This window comes from Rhinopithecus roxellana, chromosome 10 (genome assembly GCF_007565055.1).
Source record: "Rhinopithecus roxellana isolate Shanxi Qingling chromosome 10, ASM756505v1, whole genome shotgun sequence".
Classification (NCBI taxonomy): Eukaryota; Metazoa; Chordata; class Mammalia; order Primates; family Cercopithecidae; genus Rhinopithecus; species Rhinopithecus roxellana.
In genome coordinates, this window is record NC_044558.1 from 24,042,187 (window position 1) to 24,068,728 (window position 26,542).

General features: G+C 42.3%; 1 protein-coding gene across 3 annotated transcripts in view; it reads right to left on the reverse strand.

Annotated features, from left to right (window-relative positions):
• The window catches only part of GNPTAB (N-acetylglucosamine-1-phosphate transferase subunits alpha and beta), an 86,986-nt gene extending 60,536 nt beyond the window's left edge, over window positions 1-26,450 (reverse strand). Inside the window, exon 1 of one of the 3 annotated variants that reach the window (XM_010357190.2) lies at window positions 26,058-26,450. In XM_010357190.2, coding sequence (XP_010355492.1) covers window positions 26,058-26,174 — 117 coding nt within the window. In that variant the 5' untranslated portion in view covers window positions 26,175-26,450. Of the gene's footprint in view, window positions 1-6,492; window positions 6,526-26,057 lie in introns of those variants that run through there. The other 2 variants (XM_030939189.1, XM_030939190.1) reach the window with 2 other exon arrangements.
• Window positions 26,451-26,542: the final 92 nt, after the last annotated feature.

Consider the following 26,542-nt stretch of genomic DNA (forward strand, 5'->3'; position numbering starts at 1 on the left):
TTGCTTGAGCCTGGAAGTTCGAGACCAGTCTGGGCAATATAGTAAGACCTTGTCTCTATTAAAAAAAAAAAAAAAAAAAAAACTAAAAAGTTAGCCAAGCATTGTAGCACTCACTGGCAGGAGAATTGCTTGAGCCCAAGAGCCAGAGGTTGCGGTGAACCAAAATCAGCATCACTGCACTACAGCCAGGGTGACAGTGAGACTTTCTCAAAAAAACAAAACAAACAAAAGTATTGCTTTGTGCTCTGACAATGCACTGTGCTATATAAAAGTCATATCTAAAAGAAAACAAAAAGAACCCTTAGCAATCATACTTGGCTAAAAGGAAAAGAGAGAGAAAAAAAAAAGCACCAATGAACTACCAAAAATACTTTCAAAAAGTATTCAAACTGACTTTCTGAATATATCTAGGTTGCTAGTTTCATTGTTCAGAGTTTTCAGAATCACCGAATTCTACAGGAAGAACTTTAAATCCAGTGCTCTACTCTGCAGCCAATGTTTGAGTTGTTGCTACAACGTCCTGACAAATAGTTCTTCTACCTATGAGAGTAGACCTGCGCTGTCCAATATGGTATCTGGCCACAAATCATTATTTAAAATGTAAACTAAATAATATAAGAGATTCACTACTTTAATCACCTAGCCACATTTCAAGCACTCAACAGCCACATGCAGTTAGTGGTCGCCATAACGGGCCAAACAGAAATGGAGATTTTGGTCACAGCACTAAGTTTGATTAGTGCTGCAGCAATTCAAACCTTAAAGACTATCACAAAAGTACGCAAGGTGGCAATCAGAACAACTGGACCTAAGCTCCAGTTTTGCGATTTCAGACAAGTCAATTTAACCCTAAATTTCAGCTGTAAAATTTAAATAATACTATCTTATCCCCTAAGGAGTTGTTACATTAATACATTGAGCTGATATATTAATACATTAAAATATTCTGGCAACTACAAAGTACTATAGGATGTATAAGGTATTAAAATGATGATACAACACTGAACTTATTACACTCCACAAGGGGCTCACAGACTACTGAGGAGACAAATATGAAGCAAATAATTAAAATACATCACGTGAAAAAAAATACAACCAACATATGAACAAAAAAATGGTTTAACTTGGTATAGACTTTTAGTATAATTAGTAAACCAGAAGCCAAACTAGTCAAATTAACATTTTCAAATCTTATTTTTGCAAAATTGTCATTAAAAAGTTTACTGAAATGAAGTTTTGCACAATATCTGTTTGTGAAACTCATTGTATTTACCTCCACTAACAAATGAATTTTATCTCTTACTGTTACCTAGATATTTTTAAAATACACCAAGAAGAGGCCTTATAAAAAACGGATCTGAAATGTTAGAAAGTCATAAAAGGTGAAAAGAATGTTTTTGTTTTTGTTTTGAGACAGGGTCTTGCTCTGTCACCCAGGCTGGAGTGCAGTGGCGTCATCAAGGTTCACTGCAGCCTTGACGTACTGAGCCTAGGCTCAAGCGATCCTCCCATCTCAGCCTCCTGAGTAGCCGGGACGACAGGTGCACATCACTATGCCTGGCTAATGTTTGGATTTTTTTGTAGAGACAGGGTTTCACCACATTGCCCAGGTTGGTCTCAAACTCCTGGGCTCAAGCAATCTGCCTGCTTCTGCCTCCCAAAATGCTGGGATTCAGGCCTGAGCCAGGCCAAGAATGTTATTTTTTTAAAAAAATAGCTGCCAGGCCATTTTAAAAAATTGCTCCTTTCTTGAGGAGCAATTGGCAGTATGTACCAAAGAAACAAAGAAATAAATGTTCATGCCTATTTATCTGGTTAATTCCACTACAAGAAACATATGCCAAGGAAATTATCATAGATCCACCCAAAGGCTTCTGTATGATAATCACCATTATTACCGATAAAAATAAAAATGAAATGATCTAATGTTTAGATCATGAAACATGATCTAAAAATTAAACAGGAAATTGAGTAAATAATTATGGTACACTCAGATAAATATGATAAAGCTATTAAAAATCACATTTTCAAACAATCATTTAAAACACAGTAACTTAATTATCTCAGTCAATAAATACTATGTGGCATCATTCTAGACACAGCAATGACCAAAACAAAGTTTCTTCCTTTGTGGAGCATTACAAAGTAGTCAAGGGATAAAGTGTTTGATAAAATATATATTAGAAAAGCAATAATCAAAACTATCAGTCTGGAGCCTGACATCAGCAAAATGGTGGAACAGGCTGCTACAATTTTTCTTTCCTCATGTAAACATAGACTAACGAGCCAAAACTGTCAGAATAATAACAAAAAACAAAAAGACAAATATTGTATGATTCCATTATATAAAACATCCAGAACAGGCAAATCCATAGAAACAGAAAGTAGATTAGAGGCAACCAGGAGCTAAAGGAAGAGATGAATGAGGAATTTAATGGTTACAAAGTTCCTGTTTGGGGATGAAAAAGTTTTTGAAATAGACAGTGGTGATGGTTGCACAACTTTGTATATGTAACTAATGCCACTGAGTTATACAACTAAAAATAGCTAAAATGGCAAATTTTATGTTATATATGTTTAACCACAATAATTTAAAAGAAAAGTAAATCACTACAATACCCTCCCTGCTAAAAAAATAAAGGAGCATTGTGAACAACTCTATCTCCACAGATTTTATAATTTGGATGAAATGGACCAACTCCTTGAAACATACGATCCAAAACTCAAAAAAGAAAAGGTCATCTGAATAGGGCTACATCTACAAAAAATTTTGAATCAATAATTAATAAAATTCCAAAATAGAAAGCCCCAAACCCAGATGGTTTCACGGGTGAATTTTACCAAACATTTAAGGGGAAAAAAAATGATACCACTCCTCTACAATCTCTTCTAGAAAATAGAAGCAGAGGGAACACTTCCTAATTCATTCTGAGGCCACAATTACCCTAATACCAAAACAAGGCAAAGACATTACAAGAAAGGAAACTTATAAACTAATCTCTCATGAACACAGATGTGAAAACCCTCAATAAAATATTATCAAATCAAATCCAACAATATATAAAAAGAATTATTTACCACAACCAAGTGGGATTCATCCCAGGTATACAAGCCTGGTTTAACAATCAAAAATCAATTAATAAAATCCTTCACATCAACAAGGTAAAAAAGAAAAATTGTATGACCATACCAATAGATGCAGAAAAAGCATTTGACAATCCAACATTAATTTACGATAAAAACTTTCAGTAAACTAGGAATACAGGAGAACTTCCTCAATTTGATAAAGAACATCCACAAAAAAAGTTTCACCTAATATTATACTTAGTGATGAGAAACTACATGCTTTCCTCCTAAAACCAGGAACAAGACAAGGGTGGATTCCTCCCCCCATCACCGTTCTCATTCAAAATGGTACCTGAAGTCCTAGCTGATGCAGTAAGACAAAAAAAGGAAATAAAAGGTAAACAGATTGAGAAGGATGAAATAAAACTGTCTTGGTTTGAGTAGAAGAAAAAATATAAAACTGTCTTTGTTCACAGATGACATGATTGTCTATGTAGAAAACCCCAAAGAATCAACAACAAAAAAAATCTGAAACAAATAAGCAAATATAGTAAGACTGCAGGATTCAAAGTTAACATACAGGGCCAGCACGGTGGCTCACACCTGTAATCCCAACACTTTTGGAGGCCCAGGCTGGTGGATCACCTGAGGTCAAGAGTTCAAGACCAGCCTGGCCAACATGGTGAAACTCCATCTCTACTAAAAATACAAAAATTTGCCAGGTGTGGTGGCACACACTTGTAGCCCCAGCTACTCAGTAGACGGAGGCACGATAGCACCACTGTACTCTAGCCTGTGCAATAGTAAGACTCTCTCTCAAAAAGCAAATAAAAACAAAGTTAACACACAAAAGTCAAGTTCTTTCCTATAACCAACAATGAACAATTGGAATTTAAAACTAAAAAACACAATACAATTTAGGTTAGCACCCCCAGCTAAAAAAGAAAAACAAGAAATGCACAGGCATAATTCTAACAAAATATGTATGAATATGTATGAAATCTTTGTGAAGAAAACTATAGAAAGCCAATGAAAACAATCTAAGAAGATCTAAATGAAATTCCATGTTCATAGACAGGAAGGCTCGATATTGTTAAGACGTCAGTTCTTCCCAATTTGACTAACAGATTCAATGCAAACTCAAAATTTTGGCAAGTTATTTTGTGGCTATAGACAAACTGACTCTAAAGTTACATGGCTGGGCATGGTGGCTCATGCCTGTAATCCCAACACTGTAGGAGGCCAAGGAGGGAGGACTGCTTGAGCCCAGGAGTTTGAGACCAGCCTGGGCAACAAAGTGAGACCCATCTCTACAAAAAAAAAATTAAAAAAAAAAAAAAAGCTGGGCATAGTGGCATGCCCCTGTGGACCCAGCTACTCAGGAAGCTGAGGTGAGAGGAACACTTGAACTCAGGCGGTGGAGGCTGCAGTGAGTCGTGTTTGTGCCACTGTACTCCAGCCTGGATGAGAGAGCAAGATCTCGTCTCCAAAACAATGAAAATCTAGGTGACCTTGGATTTGATGGTAACTTTCTGGATACAACACCAAAAGTACAATCCATAGGTGAGAAAAAGACTGATCAGTTGTACTAATTAAAAACTTCTGGCTGGGCGTGGTGGCTCATGTCTGTAAACCCAGCACTTTGGGAGGCTGAGGTGAGTGGATCACTTGGGGTCTGGAGTTCGAGACCAGCCTGGCCAACATGGAGAAACACCATCTTTCTACTAAAAATACAAAATTAGCCAGGCGTGGTGGCGCATGCCTGTAACCCCAGCGACTTGGGAGGCCGAGGCAGGAGAATCACCTGAACCCAGGAGACGGAGGTTGCAGTGAGCCAAGAAATCACCACTGCACTCCAGCCTGGGCAACAAGAGTGAAACTCCATCTCAAAAAAACTTCTGCTCTGCTCTGGGAGACACTGTTAAAAGAATGAAAAGATAACTATTGACTGAGAAAAAATATTTGTAAGACACATATCTGATAAGGGACTGGTATCCAAAATGTGGGAAGAATTCTTAAAATTCAACAATAAGGAAACAAACAACCCAATTAAAAACTGGGCAAAAAAAATCTGAAGATATCCAACCAAAGAAAATATACAGATGGTAAACAAGTATATAAAATGATGCTCAACATCACATGTCATTAGGGAATAACAAATTAAGACAGCAATGAGATACCACTACACACGTAATGGAATGGCTAAAATCCAAAACACTGACAACACCAAGTCAGGAAAGGTGAAGCAACAGGAATTATCACTGGTTGTTGGTGGGAATTCAAATGGTGCAGCCAATTTGGAAGACAGTTTGGCAGTGTCTCACAAAGCTAAACATAGGCTTATCACAGTCATGTCTCTAGGTATTTACCTAATTGAGTTGAAAAATTATGTCCATATAAAAATGTGCACATAAACGTATACAGCAGCTTTACTCATAATTGCACCAAACTGGAAGCAATCAAGAGTCTTTCAAAAGGTGAATGGCACCAGACAATGGAGTATTATTCAGTGCTGCAAAGAAAAGATCCATCAAGTCATGAAAAGACATAGAGGAAACTTAAATGAATATTACTAAGGGAAAGAAGCAAACTGGAAAGGTTACATATTATGTGATTCTAAGAAATGACATTCTGGAAAAGGCCTGACTACAGACACAGCAGAAAGATCAGTGGTTGCCAGTGGGGAGGAAGGAGAAGATGGGAATGAACAGGTGAAGCACAGAGCAAGAACAATTGTAGGGCAGTGAAACTATTCTGTACAATACTATACTGGCAGACACAGCACATTATGCTTTTGTCAAAACCCACAGAACTGTATAAAATGAAGAATGAATCCCAGTGTAATCTATGTACGTTAGTTAATAAAAAAATCTGTCAATATTGATTTGCCAACTGTAACAAATGTAACACACTGATGCAAGATGTTTTCAGGGGAAACAGGCCAGGTATGGTGATTCACACCTGTAATCCCAGTGCTTTGGGAGGCTAAGGCAGGAGAATTCCTTCAGACCAGGAGTTCAATATAGTGAGACTCAGTCTCTACAAAAAAAAAAAAAAAAAAAGGTGTGGTGTGTGTCTGTACACCTAGCTACTTGGGAGGCTGAAGGAAGGAAGATCTCTCGAATCCAGGAGTTCAAGGCTGCAGTGAGCTGACTGTACAACTGCACTCCAGCCTGGGCAACAGAGCAAGATCCAGTCTCTAAAAATAATAATAAGTAAATAAACCAAGCCTATTAAAAAAATATGGAAAACTATTTAGGGGAGAGGGGGTATATGGGAATTTCCTGTATCTTCCATATAATTTTTCTGTAAACCTAAAACTGCTCTAAAATGTAAAGCCTACTCCAACTTCACATATACACACATACATATATATAAACTAAATTCACATTCTTTCTTTTAAGGTCAAATTTAGAAACTGCTTACCAGGGGTGACCTTTCCATATTTAGATAGTAGAAAAAAATATTTCTGCGCTCAGCTTACTTCTAGGTGCCAGCTTTCCAGGGGCCGAAAATACAGTGGTGAACAAGACAGAAAGGCCCCTGCTCCCACAGAACCTACATTTTAAAGGAGAGAGGTAAGAAATCATATATATCAACATACAATTTCAGATTGATACTAAAAGTATTATTTAAAAAAAAAAGGAAAAATAGGGGAATGTGATAAAGAAGGACTTGGGGAAAGAGGCTGCTTTAGGACAGGTGGTGGGGAAGGCCCAAGTGAAGTGTTACAGCTGAGACCTATGTGACAAGAAAGCCTGTCACCAGATGACCTGGGGGGGAGTGCTCTCCTGCTCATGGAATAGGCAGTACAAAGCTCCTAAGACAAGAAAAGTTGAATGCCTTCAAAGAAAAAGGCAGTGACTGCAGCAGTTTTGAGCGTACACCTCAGAAGCGTTTGCCAGTATCTAGAGGATCTCTCGGACTCTACCTTTGCCTTGAGAAGAAGAACATGACCAGGTTTGCTTGCTGGTCCCTGGAGGATGAGGGAGGGACCCGTGGAGCAGAGCCAACCAAGTCCAACCCCAATCAGTTAACCAATGACCTGCACATCCAGAGAGCAAGTAATTGCCACTGTAAATCAAGGACTGGAAATCTTTCTCTGTAAAAGACCAAAGAGTAACATCTTAGACTTTGCAGGCCATACAGTTTCTGTCTCAGCTATTTAATGCGGCCACTGTAATGTGAAAAGAGCCACAGACAGCATGTAAATAAATGCACATGGCTGTGGTCCAATGAAACTTAAATTACAGAAACTGACATTTAAATTTCACATAATTTTTTTTTTCTTTTTTACTCTATCCCTGTGGATTAGTCTGTTCTCGCATTGCTATAAAGAACTACCTAAGATTAAGTAATTTCTAATTAAAAGAGGTTTAATTGCCTCACAGTTCTGCAGGATGTACAGAAAGCACTGCTGGGAGGCCTCAGGAAACTTACAATCATGGCAGAAGGCAAAGGGGAAGCTGGCACATCATCTTACATGGCCAGAGGGAAGGAGGAAGAGAGCAAAGGGGAGGTGCTACACACTCTTTTTTTTTTTCTTTCTTTTTTTTGAGATGGAGTCTCGCTGTGTCACCCAGGCTGGAGTGCAGTGCTAAGATCACAGCCCACTGCAACCTCCGCCTCCTGGGTTCAAGTGATTCCCCTGCCTCAGATTCCTGAGGAACTGGGATTACAGGTGTCTGCCACCACACCCAACTAATTTTTGTATTTTTGGTACAGACGGGGTTTCACCATGTTGGCCAGGCTGGCCTTGAACTCCTGACCTCAGGTGATCTACCCACCTCGCCCTCCCAAAGTGCTGGGATTACAGGTTGAGCCACCACACCAAGCCGGTGCTACACACTTTTAAACAACCAGATCTCGGGGCAGGGCATGGTGGCTCACACCTGTAATCCCAGCACTTTGGGAGACCGAGGCGGGCAGATCACTTGAGGCCAGGAGTTTGAGACCAGCCTAGCTAACATGGTGAAACCCCGTCTCTACTAAAAAAATGCTGGGATGCTGGGCATGGTGGCGTGTGCCTGTAATCCTAGCTACTTGGGAGGCTGAGGCAGAAGAACTACTTGAACTCAGGAGGCAGAGTTTGCAGTGACCTGACATCATGCCATTGCACTCCAGCCTGGGCAACAGAGTGAGACCCTGTCTCAAAACAAATAAAATAAAATAAAAATAACCAGATCTGAGAATTCACTCACTATCACAAGAACAGCAAAGGGGAAATCCCCCCCATGATCCAATCACTTCCCACTATGCCTCTTCTCCCACTTTGGGGATGACAATTCAACATGAGATTTGGTCAGGGACACAAATCCAAACCGCATCACCTTGCCAAAGCAAGGCCTCAGAAAATTAGCAAAAAACTCAAAGTTGGGCTGGGCGCAGTGGTTCATGCATGTAATCCTAGCATTTTCAGAAGCTGAGGTGCTAGGAATGCTTGAGTCCACGAGTTCAAGACCAGCCTGGGCAACACAGGGAGACACCCCCCACCATCTCTACAAAAAAATGAAAAAATCATCTGGGCTTGGTGGCACACACCTGTGGTCTCAGCTACTCAGGAAGCTGAGGCAGGAGGATCTTGAGCCCAGGAGGCTGAGGCTGCAGTGAGCTGTGTTCACACCACTGAATTCCAACCTGGGTGACAGAGTGAGACCCTGTCTCAAAAATAAAACAAAAAGTCAGAGTTGTTCCTCTCCATGAAAATATTTATTTTTGTTTGTAGAGATGGGGTCTTACTATGTTGCTCAGGCAGGAGCATAGTAGCACAATCTCGGCTTACTGAAGTGTCAACCTCCCAGACCTAAGCAATCCTCCCACCTTAGCCTCTGAGTAGCTGGGACTACAAACAGGCGCCACCATGTTGAGCTAAGTGGTTTTTTCGGTTTTGTTTTTTTGTTTTTTGCTTTTTTTTGGTAGAGATGGGGTCTCACTATGTTGCCCAGGCTGGTCTTGAACTCCTGGACTCAAGTGATCCTCCCACCTCAGCCTTCCAAATTGCTGGGATTACAGGCATGAGCCACCACACCCAGCCCCATGGAAATCTTAGTATAAGGCAAAAGATTTATGAAATCCGAAGAGAAACCACAGTATGAATTTCATATAATTTTCATGTTGTTGTGAAATATTAATTTTTAAAAACCACTCAAAAATGTAAACGTCATTATTAAATTACAGCCCACACAAAAACAGGTGGAGTCTGCTGCTCTCATTTTAAGCCAGCAATTTTGGGGATAGTTTTTTACAAGACATTTTCGCAGAAATAGTTACACGATACACACTCGTTACTTGATACAGGCTCTTCAGAGAAGTGGGTAGGGTGCTACATTTAGGGACATACATAAGACATTGAAAGGAGTCTGGATTTTCTATTATGTGCAACGGACATGATATAATCTGATTCACATTTTAAAAATGTACTCTGGTTGCAGTCTGGATAATGGATTATAATGGAGCAAGAGTGTTAAGAGATGACAGTGGCTTATATTTGTATTCGCATGATAGAGATACCATGTATTTCTTTTGTTTAACGTATGTTTCTTGTTAAATACTAGGAGCAGCAGTTCTCAAACTTTTTGGTCTCAGGACCCCTTTAAACTCTTAAAATTATTGAGGACTGGCTAGGTGTGGTGGCTCACACCTCTAAACTCAGCACTTTGGGAGGCCAAGGCAGGAAGATCACTTGAGCTCAAGAGTTCAGGCTGGGCACGGTGGCTTACACCTGTAAGCCCAGCACTTTGGGAGGTCGAGGCGGGCAGATCATGAGGTCAGGAGTTCAAGACCAGCCTGGCCAATATGGTGAAACCCCATCTCTACTAAAAATACAAAAATTAGCCAGGCATAGTGGCATGCACCTGTAGTCCCAGGTACTTGGGAGACTGAGGCAGAAGAATCACTTGAACACAGGAGGAAAAGGCTGCAGTGAGTTGAAATTGAGCCATTGCACTCCAGCCTGGGCAATAAGAGTAAAACCCCGTCTCGAAAAAATAAAAAATTATTGAGGACTCCAAACAGCTTTGAAAAATGTATATGGATTATATTTATTGATATCTACTGTATTAAAATTAAAACTAAGGAAAAATTTAGGTGCTCATTTAGGCTGGACACGGTGGCTCATGCCTGTAATTCCAGCACTTTGGGAGGCCGAGGCGGGCATATCACTTGAGGTCAGAGGTTCGAGACCAGCCTGGTCAACATGGTGAAATCCTGTCTCTACTGAAAATACAAAAATTAGCCAGGTGTGGTGGCAGGCGCCTGCAATCCCAGCTACTCATGAGACTGAGGCAGGAGAATTGCTTGAACCTGGGAGGCGGAGGTTGCAGTGAGCCGGGACCATGCCACTGCACTCCAGCTGGGGCAAAAGAGCAAGATTCCATCTCATAAATAAATAAATACTCATGTAAAAATAAATAAACCCATTACAGGTTAACATTATTTCTCATAAATAACAACTATATTTTCAAAAATTAAAAAAAGTGAGAAATGGTACTTAGTAATTTTTAAAAATCTCTTTAATGTCTATTTAATAGAAGACAATGTCTGTTCTGCATCAGTCTGTTGCAATGTCACATGTCCTATAGGCCTCAAGAAAACTCCACTGTGCTCTCATGTGAGTAAAAGGCAAATAATGTCCTAATATTATTATATAACTAGGTTTGACCTTAAGGATAACTGAAAAGGATCTTGGGACCCCAGGAGTCCCCAAACTATACTTTGAAAACTGCTGGCAGCATAATAACTTACTTTTTTTAATTTTTTATTTTTTTATTGAGACAGGGTCTCATTTCATTGTCCAGGCTGGAATGCAGTGGTGTGATCTCAGGCTCACTGCAACCCCTGCCTCCCAGGCTCAAGCAGTCCTCCCACCTCAGCCTCCCAAGTAGTTGGGACTACAGGGGCATGCCACTATGCTGGCTAATTTTTGTATTTTTTTTGTAGAGATGGGGTTTCACCATGTTGCCTAGGCTGGTCTCCCACCTTGGTCTCCCAAAATGCTGGGATTACAGGCATGAGCCACCATGCTCGGCCCATAATAGCTCACTGTTAAATGCTAGACTGTAAGTGATTTTGAAGAACTCTGACATAAGTTATTCTACTATATTCTATTATAAAGAAATAAAGAGACTTGTCCAAAGCCAAACAATAAGGCAGCAATAAACAATGCTAGCTGGGCATGGTGGTATACACCCATAGTACCAGCTACTCAGGAGGCTGACATCAGAGAATTGCTTAAGCCCAGGACTTTGAGGCTGCAGTTTGCTATGAATGTGTCTGTGAATAGCTATTGCACTCTAGCCTGGGCAACAAAGCAAGACCCTGTCCCAAAAAAAAAAACAAAAACAAAAAGCCTCTCTCTAAAAACAAAGACACTTTCCTTTCAGGTCTTTGTACAGTTATAAAAATCAATATTCAGTGCTCACTGATTCTGCTCCCAAATAGGCAAAGCAATCCTGAAAGACTGCAAAAAGAACTAAGCTTGAGGCATCATACCACCTGACTTCAAAGTATACCACAGAGCTACAGAAACTAAAACAGCATGGTGATGGTATAAAACAGACACAAAGATCAACAGAACAGAATAGAGAACTCGGAAATAAATCCGCAGATTTACAGCAAACTAATTTCTGACAAAAGTGCCAAGAACATACAGTGGGGAAAGGACAGTCTCTTCAATACATGGTGCTGGGAAAACAAGATTTCCATATGCAGAAGAATAAAACTGGACCCCTATCTCTCACCATATACAAAACTCAAATCAAAATGGATTAAAGACTTAAATCTAAGACCTGAAACTATGAAACTACTAGAAGAAAATAACTGGGGAAATTCAGGACAATTGTCTGGGCAAAGACTTCTTGAGTAAGACCCAAAGAGAATACACAGTCAAAGATAAACGGACAAATGGAATTGCATCAAGCTAAAAAGCTTCTGCACAGCAAAGGAAACAATCAACAAAATGAAGAGACTACCTACAGAATGAGAAAAATTACTTGTAAACTATTCATTTGACAAGGATTTAATAATCAGAATATATAAGGAACTCAAACAACACAACGGCATTAAAAAAAAAACCAAATAATCTGATTTCAATATTGGCAAAACATCAGAATAGACATTTCTCAAAAGAAGACACATGTAAGTGGCCATAGGTATATTAAAAAATGCTCAACATTACAAGTCATCAGGGAAATACGTAATTAAAACCACAGTGAGACATCTCACCTTAGTCAAAGTGGCTATTATCAAAAAGACAGAAAATAAGAAACGCTAGCAAGGACTTGGTGAAAAGGCAATGCTTGTACTCTGTTAGTGGGAATGTAAATTAGTATAGCCACTATGGAAAACACTTTGAAGATGCCTCAAAAAACTAAAAATAGAACGACTGTATGATCTAGCAATCCCACTACTGGGTATAAACCCAAAAGAAAGGAAATCAGTGTATGGAAGAGATACCTACACTCCCATGTTTATTTCAGCACTATTCACAATGGCCAAGATTTGGAAGCAACATAAGTGTACATCAGTGGATGAATGGATAAAGAAAATGGTATATACACACAATGGGATATTATTCAGCCATAAATAAGAATAAAATCCTGTAATTTGCAGCAACATGGATGGAACCAGAGGATATGATGTTAAGTAAAATAAGCCAGGCTCGGAAAAACAAATTTCATTCACATTTCTCACTCAAATGTGGGAGCTAAAAAACTGATCTCATGGAGGTAGAGAATAGAATGGTGGTTATCAGAGTATGGAAAGGGTAGTGGGGGCAGTGGGGATGAAGAGTGATTGGCTAATTGGTACAAAAATACAGTTAGATAGTCCTAGTGTTCGACAGCACAATAGGGCAACTGAAAAATAGTTTATTGTAATATTTCAAAATAGCTAAAAATGAAGATCTGGAATGTTCCCAACACAAAGAAATGAAACATGGTTGAGATGATGAATATTCCAATTACCCAGATGTTATCATTCCCTTTTTTCTTTTTTTTTCTTTTTTTTTTTTTGGAGACAGGGTCTCACTCTGTCACCCAGGGTGGAGCAGTGGCACAATCATGGCTCAAGGTAGCCTCAATCTCATGGGCTCCAGTGATCCTCCTACCTCAGCCTCCAGAGTAGCTGGGACTACAGGCATGTGCTACCACACCTAGCTAAGTTTTGTATTTTTTTGTAGAGATAGGGTTTCGTCATGTTGCCCAGGCTGGCCTTGAACACCTGAGTTCAAGCAACCCACCCATCTAAGCCTCTCAAAGTGCTGGGATTCAGGTGTGAGTCACTGCACCCAGCCTGATCATTACACATTGTATGCATGTATAAAACTATCACATGTACTCCATAAATGTGCATAACTATTATACAGCCATAATAATTAAAAATTAAAAGTAATTAATTTTTTAAATAGCTTGCTAGCTAGCCAAGGTGACACATGCCTACAATCCCAGCTATGGGGAGGCTGAGGTGGGAGGATCACTTGAGCCCAGGAGTTCAAGACCAGCCTGGGGAACATAGTGAGATCCTGCCCCAAAAAATAAAAATATTAAAAAAACTTATGGATTCTGAAACATTATACTTGATGTGGGATTTTCACCCTGTCTCCCATTGCCCATTTTCTCCCACCTGCAATTCATCTTCCACATTACCTCCGGAGCAACTGTTCTAAGCACAGATTTGATTTCATCACTCTTCCTTAAAATCCTTTCATGGTCCCCATTTACTTTAGGATGAATTCACATTTCTTAGCACCACCCAGCAGGCGAGTCCTAAACTGGCCCCTGCCTGCCTCTTCGGCTTCATTCCCCTGTCACTCCAAAGATGCTACAGCCCTTTAGAACTATTTTTGTTCTTAGAAGTTAATAATGTCTCATATCCATACCTTTACACCAATGGCATCTTTCCCTTAAAAAACGAAACAAACAAACAAAAACACTCCCCTTCCTTTACTCAGCCATCTCCTTCCAGATCAAGCTCAGGTGTCACACCATCTGAGAAAGTGTGCCCGACACCCATACCTACCTCTTCAACTGCATTCATCACATTTAAGTTTGCCTATTTGCTTGTCCATCTCCCTGTCTGGACTATGAGTTCCTCCAGAGCAGAAAGCAACCTAAATATCTTTGTGCGTCTTCTTCTTTTTTTTTTTGAGACACAGTCTCACTCTATCACCCAGGCTGGAGTGCAGTGGCACAATCTCAGCTCACTGCAACCTCTTCCTCCCAGCTTCAAGTGATTCTCCTGCCTTAGCCTCCCGAGTAGCTGGGATTATAGGCACCTGCCACCACACAACTAATTTTTGTGTGTTTAGTAGAGACAAGGTTTCACCATGTTGGCCAGGCTGGTCTCAAACTCCTGACTTCAGGTGATCCACCCACCTCGGACTCCCAAAGTGTTGGGATTACAGGCCTGTGCAACCATGCCCAGCCCTCTGTGTCTTTAGTCAGCAGCAGAGAACCTGGCTGATATAGTTTGGTTGTGTCCCCACCCAAATCTCATTTTGAATTGTAGCTCCCATAATCCCCATGTGTCATGGGAGGGACCTGGTGGGAGCTAAGCAAATCATGGGAGCAGGCTTTTCCCAAGCTGTTCCTGTGATAGTGAGTAAGTCTCACAAGATCTGATGAGAAAGGGCAGTTCCAAGAGTGCATCTGCACATGTTCTCTTGACTGCCGCCATGTAAGACGTGCCTTTGTTCCTCCTTCCCCTTTCACCATGATTGTAAGGCATCCCCAGCCACGTGGAACTGCGAGTACCTTAAACCTCTTTTTTCTCTTTTTTTTTTTTTTTTTTTTTGAGACAGAGTCTTGCTTTTGTCACCCAGGCTGGAGTGCAATGACACGATCTTGGCTCACTGCAACCTCCAACTCCTGGGTTCAAGCAATTCTCCTGCCTCAGGCTCCCAAGTAGCTGGGATTACAGATGTCCACTACCACACTTGGCTAATTTTTGTATTTTTACTAGAGACAAGTTTTCACCATGTTGGCCAGACTGGTCTTGAACTCCTGACCTCAGGTGATCCGCCTGCCTCGGCCTCCCAAAGTGCTGGGATTACAGGCATGAGCCACTATGTCTGGCCTAAGCCTCTTTTTCTTTATAAACTACCCAGTCTCAGGTATTTCTTCGCAGCAGTATGAAAATGGACTAATACACTGGCCCAGAGAGAACACCTCCATAAGCCTGTCACATGAACAACTTCTGAAAATTTGCTTTAGAAGCATTATCTAATTTGGAATTAATGAGAGACAGAAATGAAGTGAGAAAATGAAGGGGGAAAAAAGGTATGTCAAAGGAAAAAGATAAACTAGAATCCTAAAAAATGAAGCAATTTTGGGAAGTAATCTTAAAGTGGGCAACATGAGTTTTAGTCTGATCGTAGAATGAGTTTCACTCCCTGAATGGGTGTGACCTGGTCTTTCTGAAAGATCACTTTTTCCTGTTTAATTTAGTACGCACATGAATCACACATAGGCTGACTAATCAACTGCTAAAGATTCTGCATCTGTATCACAAGATGAGAACCATCTAAAGAATGACAGAAATTTTAAAAAGATATATCATGAATATATATAATCTATTATAGATACACCTGTTATATTTTAGAAGGAACTAGAGGAAGCCTACATATATTAATATACAGTACAAGCTATCTTAAATAAAGCACTTGCTCCCTCTGATTTCATAGCAATCATAACAAAGCACACCGAGGTAAAGAAATCACTGTGAGTTCTTCTGTTCCGTATTTAAGGAAAGATTAACAGGCATAAGCCCACAGGGTGGTCTCCTGTCCTGTCTTCATGAGCACAGCGGCCACATGGAAAACAATCCTGAGATGGGACAGCTGGCACTTAATTAGCTGAATATCTAGCACCAGGTTCTATACAAGATGTCTTATATACATTAGGCACCTCACTTAAACCACTCTTCCTAAGTTCAGTCACAATCAGCAACAAAAATAAATTTTGATGCTTGTAAGTATTCATTCAACAAATATTCACTGAAGACCTACAAGTAGGGTCTGTGAGAGCAAATGAACTTGTCTATCTCGCTTACTTTTATATCCCAAGATGTTAGTGGAGTGCTAGCACATAATGAAAGATAAGGACTGGAGGATTTTGCCTCCTAAGCCTCTTGCATCTGTCCATTTCTCTTCCTATGTCCTTCCACTGACCTAGTCCCAGGCCAGACCTGCAGATTAACTGCCCTGCAGTCATTCTTGCCCCTTCTAATTCTGGATTTCTCAACTTCAGCACTACCAACATTTTGGGCTGGATGATTCTTTGTTGTAGGGGCTGTCCTGTGCACTATAGGATGTTTGGCAGGATCCCTGGCTTCTACCCACTAAATGCCAGTAGCAGCAACCCCATGCCATGCCCAACCTGTATCAACCAAAAATGTTTCTAGACATTTGGCAAAATCGCATCTAGCTAAGAACCACTGTCCTAGAGCTGACTTGACCTCCTCTGTCCTCAGTCTCAGCAATTCTTACCCTTTACTGTTGAACTCAAACAGCATCAAGCAAGAAAGCATCTCCCGGCTGGGCGCAGTGGCTCACACCTGTAATCCCAGCACTTTGGGAGGCTGATGTGGATGGATCACCTGAGTCAGGGGTTCAAGACCAGCCTGGCCAATTAGTGAAACCCCATCTCTACTAAAAATTTAAGAAGTCGCTGGGCATGGCAGTGCAAGCCCGTAATCCCAGCTACTCAGGAGGCTGAGGCAGGAGAATCACTTGAACCCAGGAGGTGGAGGTTGCAGTGAGCCGAGATCGCAGCCATGGCACTCCAGACTGGGCGACAGAGCGAGACTCCGTCTCAAAAACAAAAGAAAAAAAAAAAAAGCAAGCATCTCCTGATCCCCTGCCACCAGACCAAACTGATTCTCACTGCTGGTCTCTTCCACAATGATGCTCTATTTCTTTGCAGCATTTCTCACAATAGTAATGAAGTAGCAGTTAACGTCTGACTGCACCACCAGAATATAAGCTCCTTGTCAGCAGGAGCTGAGTCTGCTTTGTTCACTGCTGGATCCCCAGGGGCCTGGCACAGTACTCAAAAATTAACTACTAACTGAATGAATGAGGCAGTACTCTGCCAGGGCACAGGGATTTGAAGATAAGGAAGATTCCATCTTTGTGACCAGGATGCTGAGCACAGAAATAGCAAATAAGTTTCATCTCCCAGGCAAGCTCAATTAACTGGTACCCAAATTGAGAAGCTGTGCATGTAAAAATAAATTTCTTCTGAGGCAGCAAAATACAAGATACCATATTCCAAAGTGAAATGTTGGGCCAAGATATAACGTTTCTTAAGGAATAGTTGCAAACTCATCCAAATCATGGTAGAAAGGTCCAGGAGGTGGCGATCAGAGGAGGTTTTCACAAGCAGCTGGCATTGTGTGACTCCTGCTCCACCTCATTCAAGGGGGAGCAGTGGAAGTCTGTTTCCCACTTCCTTACACCCAAGAAAAGGGCTCAACAAAATTACCAAGAGAACTCACTATGGGTCCATGAAGTTGGGCAGGTACCATGTCTGTGTAACACCTGAAAAATATAAAGGGCTGGCCGGCTAAGCTCTGAGGACAAGAGAGAAGTTGTCACTCTGCTGGAATCAGCCCACCCTCCCCTAGTCTGAGCAAAGAGTGTGGGCCACACACAACGGAGAACTAGCAGAAGGTCATCCTGGGTCTACTCATTGGGCAAAAGAGGCTGAAAGCAGAAGCTCCCATTATTATCAGATTCTTAGGATCTATGGAAGGAATAAGCAGCCAAATGGAACAAAGAGGCATTTGGTCTCATCAGGGGAAAAGCAAGTGACCACTCCTGAGCACGGTGGTGGCTGTGGTCTCTGAAGGATGCCCCTTGAAAACACTCAGGAGGGAATAAACTCTGACACCTGCAAATCCCAGAGAGCTCCTGCACTTATTCAGGAAAAAGTTTCCTGTTCTCATTTCCTTCCTTTCTTCCATGTGCTCCAACACAGGAGGGATCAGAAACAGGTTACAGAGCAGAAAGAGAAGCATCAAGTGATGAAAAGTGAGAAAATGCCTACTGTGGCCACCCTCCCTTCCTCAACTGCAGACTTTCTGCCTGCAGCAGGCCTGTACTGGGAGAGGGAACTTAGGCTTTAAGTTGTTATGCTTTAGGACGGAAGACTCTAATTGCTGAATTCACATTCTGTTCTATAGTGTGAAGTGACCACAGAAGTCTCAGGCCCACCTGAATCTTCATCCAGGGGCAGGAGCGCAAGACAACAGAAAGAGACAGTGGAAGATAAAGAATAAAGGGATTGGCTACACATCCCACAAGGTGTGCTTATTCAACATGACAATTACAGCCAGCTGCCCACCCAGCATCACTTATCTATTCTTCTTCCATAAAGGTACCTATCCCTACATAACAAATATTTGGAGACCAGTCCCCGGATTCAGAGGTAGGTCGGATTGGTCTAAAAGTAACCCCTTTCTCCTTTCAACAGATTTGCTTAAGAATGGCTCTATGAGCATAACTGCAACCAATGCCAGGAAAGGATTGCTGAGGTCCTGGGTCAAGTTATTCCTCCATCTTCTGAGAGTCCTCCCAAAAGCGGCAAGAACACCAAACTGTTAGAGAAATTATTCTGAAACTATGTCTGGGCTTAGGAAGGGAAAAGTGCCAGGAAGAACAAGGCGGAGTCTCAGGAAGGCAGGAGGCCACGCATGCGGTGTAGGCAGCTGGTAGGAAGTGTGGCTCTAGAGCTTGTTGGAGAGGCAGCAGGCATGGTTAAGGCCAGGCACAGGGGCCCACATCTGTAATCCCAGCACTTTGGGAGGCCGAGACGGGCAAATCACTTGAGGTCAGGAGTTTGAGACCAGCCTGGCCAACATGCTGTAACTCCATCTCTACTAAAATTACAAAAATTAGCCAGGTGTTGTGGTGGGTGCCTGTAATCCCAGCTACTCGGGAGGCTGACACAAGAGAATCACTTGAACCCAGGAGGTGGAAGTTGCAGTGAGCTGAGATTGTGCCACTACACTCCAGCCTGGGCAACAGAATGAGACTCTGTCTCAAAAAAAAAAAGTCAGGTTAAGTTTTTCTCTCACAATGTGATAAAATTCATTAACAAAATGAACAATATTTAGATCTCAAGAGAAAGACCAAATGCAATTATCAAATCACCATATTAAGTTAAAGGTGTATATTTGATCATTACTAAAAGATTTATAAGGGCACACTTGGGCTGTGTTTAACAAAGCTCCATATTAATATATCCATGCAAGAAAACAAGTTTCATAGATAATTAACCAGATATTAAAAATAGAAACAACCCACTTTACAACTTCTAGAGCAAGGTAGAGGGCTAACAGCTATCACAGACACAATGTCAACAGTAAAGTCAGGGAAAGGAAATGGGTTTTGACTGAAGCCAGTGTCTTCAAGACATCTGTTGTTCCTGCTCTTCTTTGGGTAACAGCCTCGTGATTATCTTCTGGGGCTCTCCTCTCAGTTCATGTGGTTCAGCTGAGACGGATAGCCCCACCCACTCCCCTATTTCTGGAGATGATCCCAGTGGTTAACAAGGGTATAACAAGGACACTCATTCCTCTGGCTAGGCAGACAGCCCTCAGTCTAGTTGGCACTAATGAGAAAGAAAAGCTTTCTGCTGCAGTTACTGAACTGGTAGAACAGAAGCTGGGGTTGCCAGCAGCAATCTTTGTTCTCATATGAGGAGAGCATGCTGAGAAGTAAACTAAAAGAGGGGAAGGCAGAGGTGAGGAACAGGGACAAAAAGAGATTCCTGGTGACATCATTTGAGCACCTCGATCCACCCCTGCCAGAAACTTCACCATATATATTTTTGTTGTTGTTGTTGTTAACCTTTTTGTTTGTTTTGTTTGAGACAGAGCCTCACTTGTCGCCCATGCTGGAGTGCAGTGGCACAATCTTGGCTCACTGCAACCTCTGCCTCCGGGGTTCAAGCAATTCTTCTGCCTCAGCCTACCAAGTAGCTGGGACTAAAGGCACGCACCACCACGCCCAGTTAATTTTTGTATTTTTAGTAGAGACACGGTTTCACCATGTTGGCCAGGCTGGTTTCGAACTCGCCTTGGCCTCCCAAAGTGCTGGGATTACACATGTGAGCCACCACACCTGGCCTCATCCTGTATTTTTCAATTATCCCAGTTAATAAACTGGCTAATAATAAACTAGTTAATAAGCTAGGTCTGAGTTGGGAGTCTGTCACTTGCAATCTAGTGCTGTTAACTAATTCCAGCAGCAATGTTAAACCATCAGTAATTCAAAAAGAAAAAGCAATCACAAACTTTTCTGACATTACCAACTTTATGCTAAAATTACTCCCACCACTTCCTAAAAAAATCTTTCCTTGTCTCTCTTCTGTTTAAACTCCTACTTGTACATGAGCCTCCCTAAAGCTCATGCCTCCCTGTAAAGGTCTTGGAACTGCCTCGAGGATGTTTCAACCCACAATATTCTTCTGTCTTCTGACTTTCTAAGCAATTGTTGTGTACCAACTCCAGCATTCAATTGCTTATTCCCCTGTGTTGTTACTCAGTCCTCATACATATATCTCAGCCTCATCTCAACTAAAGGATAGCCAAAGGCATGAGCTATAATTGTTTGTATCTCTGACAGCATTTTCCACTGTATATTCTAACAACAGCATCTTCCACTGTACAGTCTAACAGGTCTCAGGTTTTTAGAGAAAGTTACCAGAGCAGGAATGATTCTCAGAACATGAAAAGGTTCAAGTTATAATCTGATCAATCACATTTGAGAAATAAAAGGGAACTATAAACACTGCATCAGAGCAAAAAATTTGCCTTTACTTGAAATAAATTTGAAATGATGTCAGTTAAGATCAACCCAATTCATCGATCCATTCATTCGTGCACCAGTCAAGTATTTATTCAGCATCTACTGGGTACCAATCACTTTCTAGTTGCTAAGAATACAGCAGAGAATAAGACAAGGTCCCTAGTTTGATAGTTAGCTGGCCTATGTATCTCTCTCAAACCCCCCCAAAGAAAGAGACCTTTTAAAAAGGCTCTGTGTGGCCATTGGCATTTTCTCTCTAGTATAAAATCCATTACATTGTAATTCATGCTTCTCATGTGAAGCATCCAATAAATGTGTATTCACAGAACATTAAAGCTAAAATGAGGCCCTTAGAAATACAGTCTCATAGTTTTTAAACTTTTTTTTTTTTTTTTTTTTGAGACAGAGTCTCGCTCTGTAGCCCAGGCTGGAGTGCAGTGGCGCGATCTCGGCTCACTGCAAGCTCCGCCTCCCGGGTTTACGCCATTCTCCTGCCTCAGCCTCAAGAGTAGCTGGGACTACAGGTGCCTACCACCACGCCTGGCTAATTTTTTGTATTCTTTAGTAGAGACAGGGTTTCACCGTGTTAGCCAGGATGGTCTCGATCTCCTGACCTCGTGATCCGCCCGCCTCGGCCTCCCAGAGTGCTGGGATTACAGGCGTGAGCCACCGCGCCCAGCCTTAAACATTTTTTAAACAATGAAACTTTCCCCATCCCCTGAAAAAGAAATTTACACAAAACAGAGAAGAGGGGCTACTCCCAACCCACAAGATCGCTGGGAGAAACTCAGTTTGGGAACCACCGAGAAGCAGGCCAGACAGTCCCTGACTCTCAGGCCAGGCCTCTTTCTACTTCATCTATTTGTTGCCTTTGGCCAAGAACACACTCAAATATATCTGTTTAATGAGTGAACTAATCAAATACAAACATAACTAATTTCTTGAAATAAGGCCAGTATGAGACACTGGTCACCACTGAGGCTGAACATAACTCGAGCTAGACCCAGTTTTCAACTCTCCTTTTCACAGAAAATAACTCATTGATTCAAAATGGCAACAGAAAGCAGGAAAGCGAAAGGGAGCAGAGAGGTCAGGAAAACATTACTATTCGTTACTAGCAGACTCTGTGTGAACCTATTTTGCTTCTTTATGTAAGTTAATTCTTGGATATTTGTTTCCGTATTTGGATATTTGTTTTCATACTTAGTGCACAAAGGAAGTGATATGCTATACATATACCATACCCCCACACAGATACACACATACACAGTGATCTACAATCCTCTATTAGTAATCCTGAAATCCAAAATGCTCTGAATACTGGAGGGGCTTCTAACTTTTTGTTTCTCATTTTTATTTTTCTGATTTTTATTTATTTATTTTTTTTTTTCAAAACAGACCAGTACTAACTAGAGATCTTTTTGTACCTTATTTGGCAACTAAACTTGACCTGCCCTGTACTTATTTGGTGGCAAAATGACCTAAACTGACTTGAGGCTATGTATAGTCTGTATTTTCCTGAGTGTGAGGAATTGTGGACTTGCATATAAATGGCTCGATTAAATAATGATGGCCCTGAAATAAATTTTAACTCAAAAGCACGTTTTAAAATCTATACAGTAGCAACTAACAGAGGACAAACTATTTAAAAATTGGAAGTTTCTAAGCTAAAAAGGATCTTAAGAGCAGTCAATCTAGTAAACCCATTTGTGGAGCTAACAAACTTACAACAGTCTGATACCTGCTACCTACAGCCCAAGGCAATGCATTTTTGTGACCACTAGTCCCCATTCTGAGGGCTCTCCCTGTAGGAGTTTTTTTTGTTTGTTTGTTGAGACAGGGTCAACCAGGCTGGAGTGCGTGGCACAATCATAGGCACTGTACTTCAAACTCCTGGGCTCAAGCAACACTCTTGCCGCAGCCTCCTGAGTAGCTGGGACTACAGGCATGTGCCACCACACCTAGCTAACTTTTTTTATGTATTTATTTTTGAGACAAGGTTTCACTCTGTCACCCTGACTGAAGTGCAATGGTGTAATCACGGCTCATGCAGCCTCAACCACCAGGGCTCAAGTAATCCTCCCACATCAGTCTCCCAAGCAGCTGGGACTACTCTACTTTTTTTGTAGAGACAGGGTTTCACCATGTTGCTCAGGCTGGTCTCAAACTCCTCAGCTCAAGCAATTCTCCTGCCTCAGCCTGCCAAAGTGCTGGGATTACAGGTGTGAGCCACCACGCCCAGCCTTTATTTTTATTTTTTATTTTTTTGTAGAGACAGAGTCTCCTTTGTTTCCCAGGCTAGTCCAACGCCTGGCTTCAAGCAATCCTCCAACCTTAGTCTCCCAAAGTCCTGGGATTAGAGGCGTGAGCCACCTCACCCAGCTTGTTTTTATTTCATACTTCCTTCCCTCAATTCTACTTCTCAAAGTTTGGATGAGTACAGAAAAGGCTTATCAAAATACAGCATCAAATACCTGTTATATTGAGAGGAGGAGAAGAAGATAACAAATTCACAGTTAATGATCTTCTGAGGGCCAGGCACGGTGGCTCACATCTATAATCCCAGGATTTTGGGAGGCCAAGGCAGGCGGATCACCTAAGGTCCAGAGTTTGAGACCAGCCTGGCCAACATGGTGAAACCCCGTCTCTACTAAAAATACAAAAAAATTAGCCTGGCATGGTGGCGGTCACCTGTAAATCCAGTTACTCAAGAGGGTGGGGCAGGGAAAATGACTTGAACCTGGAAGGTGGAGGTTGCAGTGATCTGAGATCACCCCACTGCACTCCAGCCTGGGCAACAGAGTGAGACTATCTCAAAACAAAAAACAATGATCTTCTTAGTCCAAAAGGACTTACAATTAGTGAGCTTACAATCCAGTACAATTAGTGAGATTATTAACAAGTCGGTAATATTAACTATATGATCAAAGTATTTTGATTCAAGGATATATTTCAAAATAAGGTTTAAGGACATAAAATAGTTGAAAATATAATAGCAGCAGTAGCCATGATCATTTAATGAGAGTCTGTTATGTATTAGGAACTGTGTGAGGTGCTTTACATACAGGTCTTACTTAATCCTCATTATCAACCCTGCAAGGAAGGTATTCTTGCCTCTGTTTCAAAGATGAGGAAGCTCAGAGAGGTTAAATATCCTTCCCAAGATCAGACAAGGAACAGCCTGGGCTGTTTGAGAAACCATAAAAAGGGGTGCTTGAGAGCACAGCTTGGGCCGGTCGTGGTGGCTCATGCCTGTAATCCCATGGGAGGCCAAAGCGAGCGAATCACGAAGTCAGGAGTTCGAGACCAGTCTGGCCAACATAGTGAAACCCCGTCTCTACTAAAAACACAAAAAATTAGCCGGGTGTGGTGGTGTGCGCCTGTAATCCCAGCTACTCAGGACGCTGAGACAGGAGACTCACGTGAACCCAGGAGGCAGAGGTTGCAGTGAGCCGAGATTGCGCCATTGCACTCCAGCTTGGGTGACAGTGTGAGACTCCGTCTCAAAAAAAAAAAAAAAAAAAAAACCACAGCTCAGAGCCAGCCTGCCTTGGTTTGAAGCCCAGCTCTGCCACGAATTGGCTGGATTAAGTCATGCAAATGCCTCCATTTAATCACCTATAAAATGAGTATAATAATAGTACCTATCTCGCAGGGGTGATGTTGAGGATTAAATTAGTTAATATTTGTAAAGCAATTAAGAGAGTGCCTGACACCTGTTAAGACCAATATACATATTAGCTATTATTATGATTATTATCAACTGGAGGCAGCATTCAAGCCCAAATCTGCCTAATCATGCAGCTCCTCTTTTCCACTATGCCTTACAAGTTAACCACAGGCCAGCTGCCTGCACCTCTCATGGCACCTGTTGGCATTGTCTACCTCTCATTTCTCTTGTCTGTTCCAAACCTTATGATCTGTGGCCATTTCAATACTACAACAAAATGTCTCTCTTTTGGTAAACAGCCAGGCATGGAATGAAAGCAAAAGGAAAAGGATATAAAATGAAAAATTCAGGCCAGGGGTGGTGGCTTACACCTGTAATCCCAACACTTTGAGAGGCCGAGGCAGGCAGATCACTTGAAGTCAGGAGTTTGAGACCAGCCTGGCCAACATAGTGAAACTCCATCTCTACTAAAAATACAAAAATTAGCTGGGCATGGTGGTACGCGCCTGTAGTCCCAGCTACTCGGGAGGCTGAGGCAGGAGAATTTCTTGAACCTGGGAGGTAGAGGTTGCAGTGAGCCGAGATTGAGCCACTGCACTCCAGCCTGGGGAACAGAGCAAGGATCTGTCTCAAAAAAAATAAAATGAAATGAAAAATTCTAACACCTGATGCCTTTAAGTCACCTTCACACTGCATAGGACTTAATAAACAGTTAACTCAAAATTAATCAAGGCCAAAAAATCACACAAAAGCAATAAGGCACCTAATTACCCACAGATACATTAAGTTGCAACACATGAAACAAAGACTAGCAAGTGCTATGATATTCATTAGATAGTCCACACTTACACATCTGGAGCTTTCTCTCTTGAAGTCTTTGTTTGAGGTAAAGACTTCAAGCAAATGTATACTATAGCATTTCTAAAAACTCCTCTGTTAATTTTAAAACCTTTTGTAACCTCCTACCAAATAAAAGAAAAAGATAAAAATTAAAACTAAGAGACAGATTTCAAACCACTTGAAAATACAGCTTTTCTCCCAGTTGCTAAAAGTGGCATTCTTGGGCCAGGTGCGGTAGCTCATGCCTGTAACCCCAGCACTTTGGGAAGCCAACAAGGAAGGATCACTTGAGCCCATGAGTTCCAGATCAACCTGGGCAACATAGGGAGACCTCCGTCTCTATTTTTAAAAAAGGCAGGCGGGGGGAGCAATATCTAAAATCACATACATGCCTTCTTTCAGTTCTGACTTGCTCATAGTCTCTGTACACGTTTATGATAAAGAATACTGTATTTGGCCGGGCGCGGTGGCTCACGCCTGTAATCCCAGCACTCTGGGACGCCGAGGCAGGGAGATCGCCTGAGCTCAGGAATTCGAGACCAGCCTGGGCAACATGGCAAAACCCCATCTCTAATGATGAAAAAAAAACATACTGTACTGGGGCATCGCGGGGCATGGCGAGGGCAGCGCAGGGTCGAGACGCCCGGTCCAGGCGGCGGCGCCGCTACTCACCTCTCCGAACTGGAAAGCGGAGACGATGGTGACAACGACGCCCACGAAGCAGACGTAGAGCCCATACCTGTGAGACAGGCAGGTATAGGTCTGTCTCTGCAGGAGCTTGAGCAGCATCACCTCGGCCGCCGCCACGCCACGCCCCGAGGAGCCTGAGCCGCCGCCGCCGCCTCAGCTAGCAGCCATTCAGGGGCCCCGGTCGGCCCGCCGCGCGCAGGTCACAGCCTCCGGGCGCCGCTCATTGCAGCTCCGGCGACGGACGCCCGCTAGGCTCCGCGCCGCGGCCGCCGCTTCCGGGAGCCGGGAGCCCACGCCCTCGGCGCGGCGGAGGCGGACCTGCGGCCGGCGAGGCGGCCGGCGCCGCCCGGGTCTGGCCGGGGGAGAGGCGGCGGCGGCGGCGGGGTCTCCAGCGCCACCTGGGGGAAGGAGGGGCATGGGGCAGGCGCGCGCCCTCCCCACCTGCGCAGGCGCAGCGGACCCTGAGG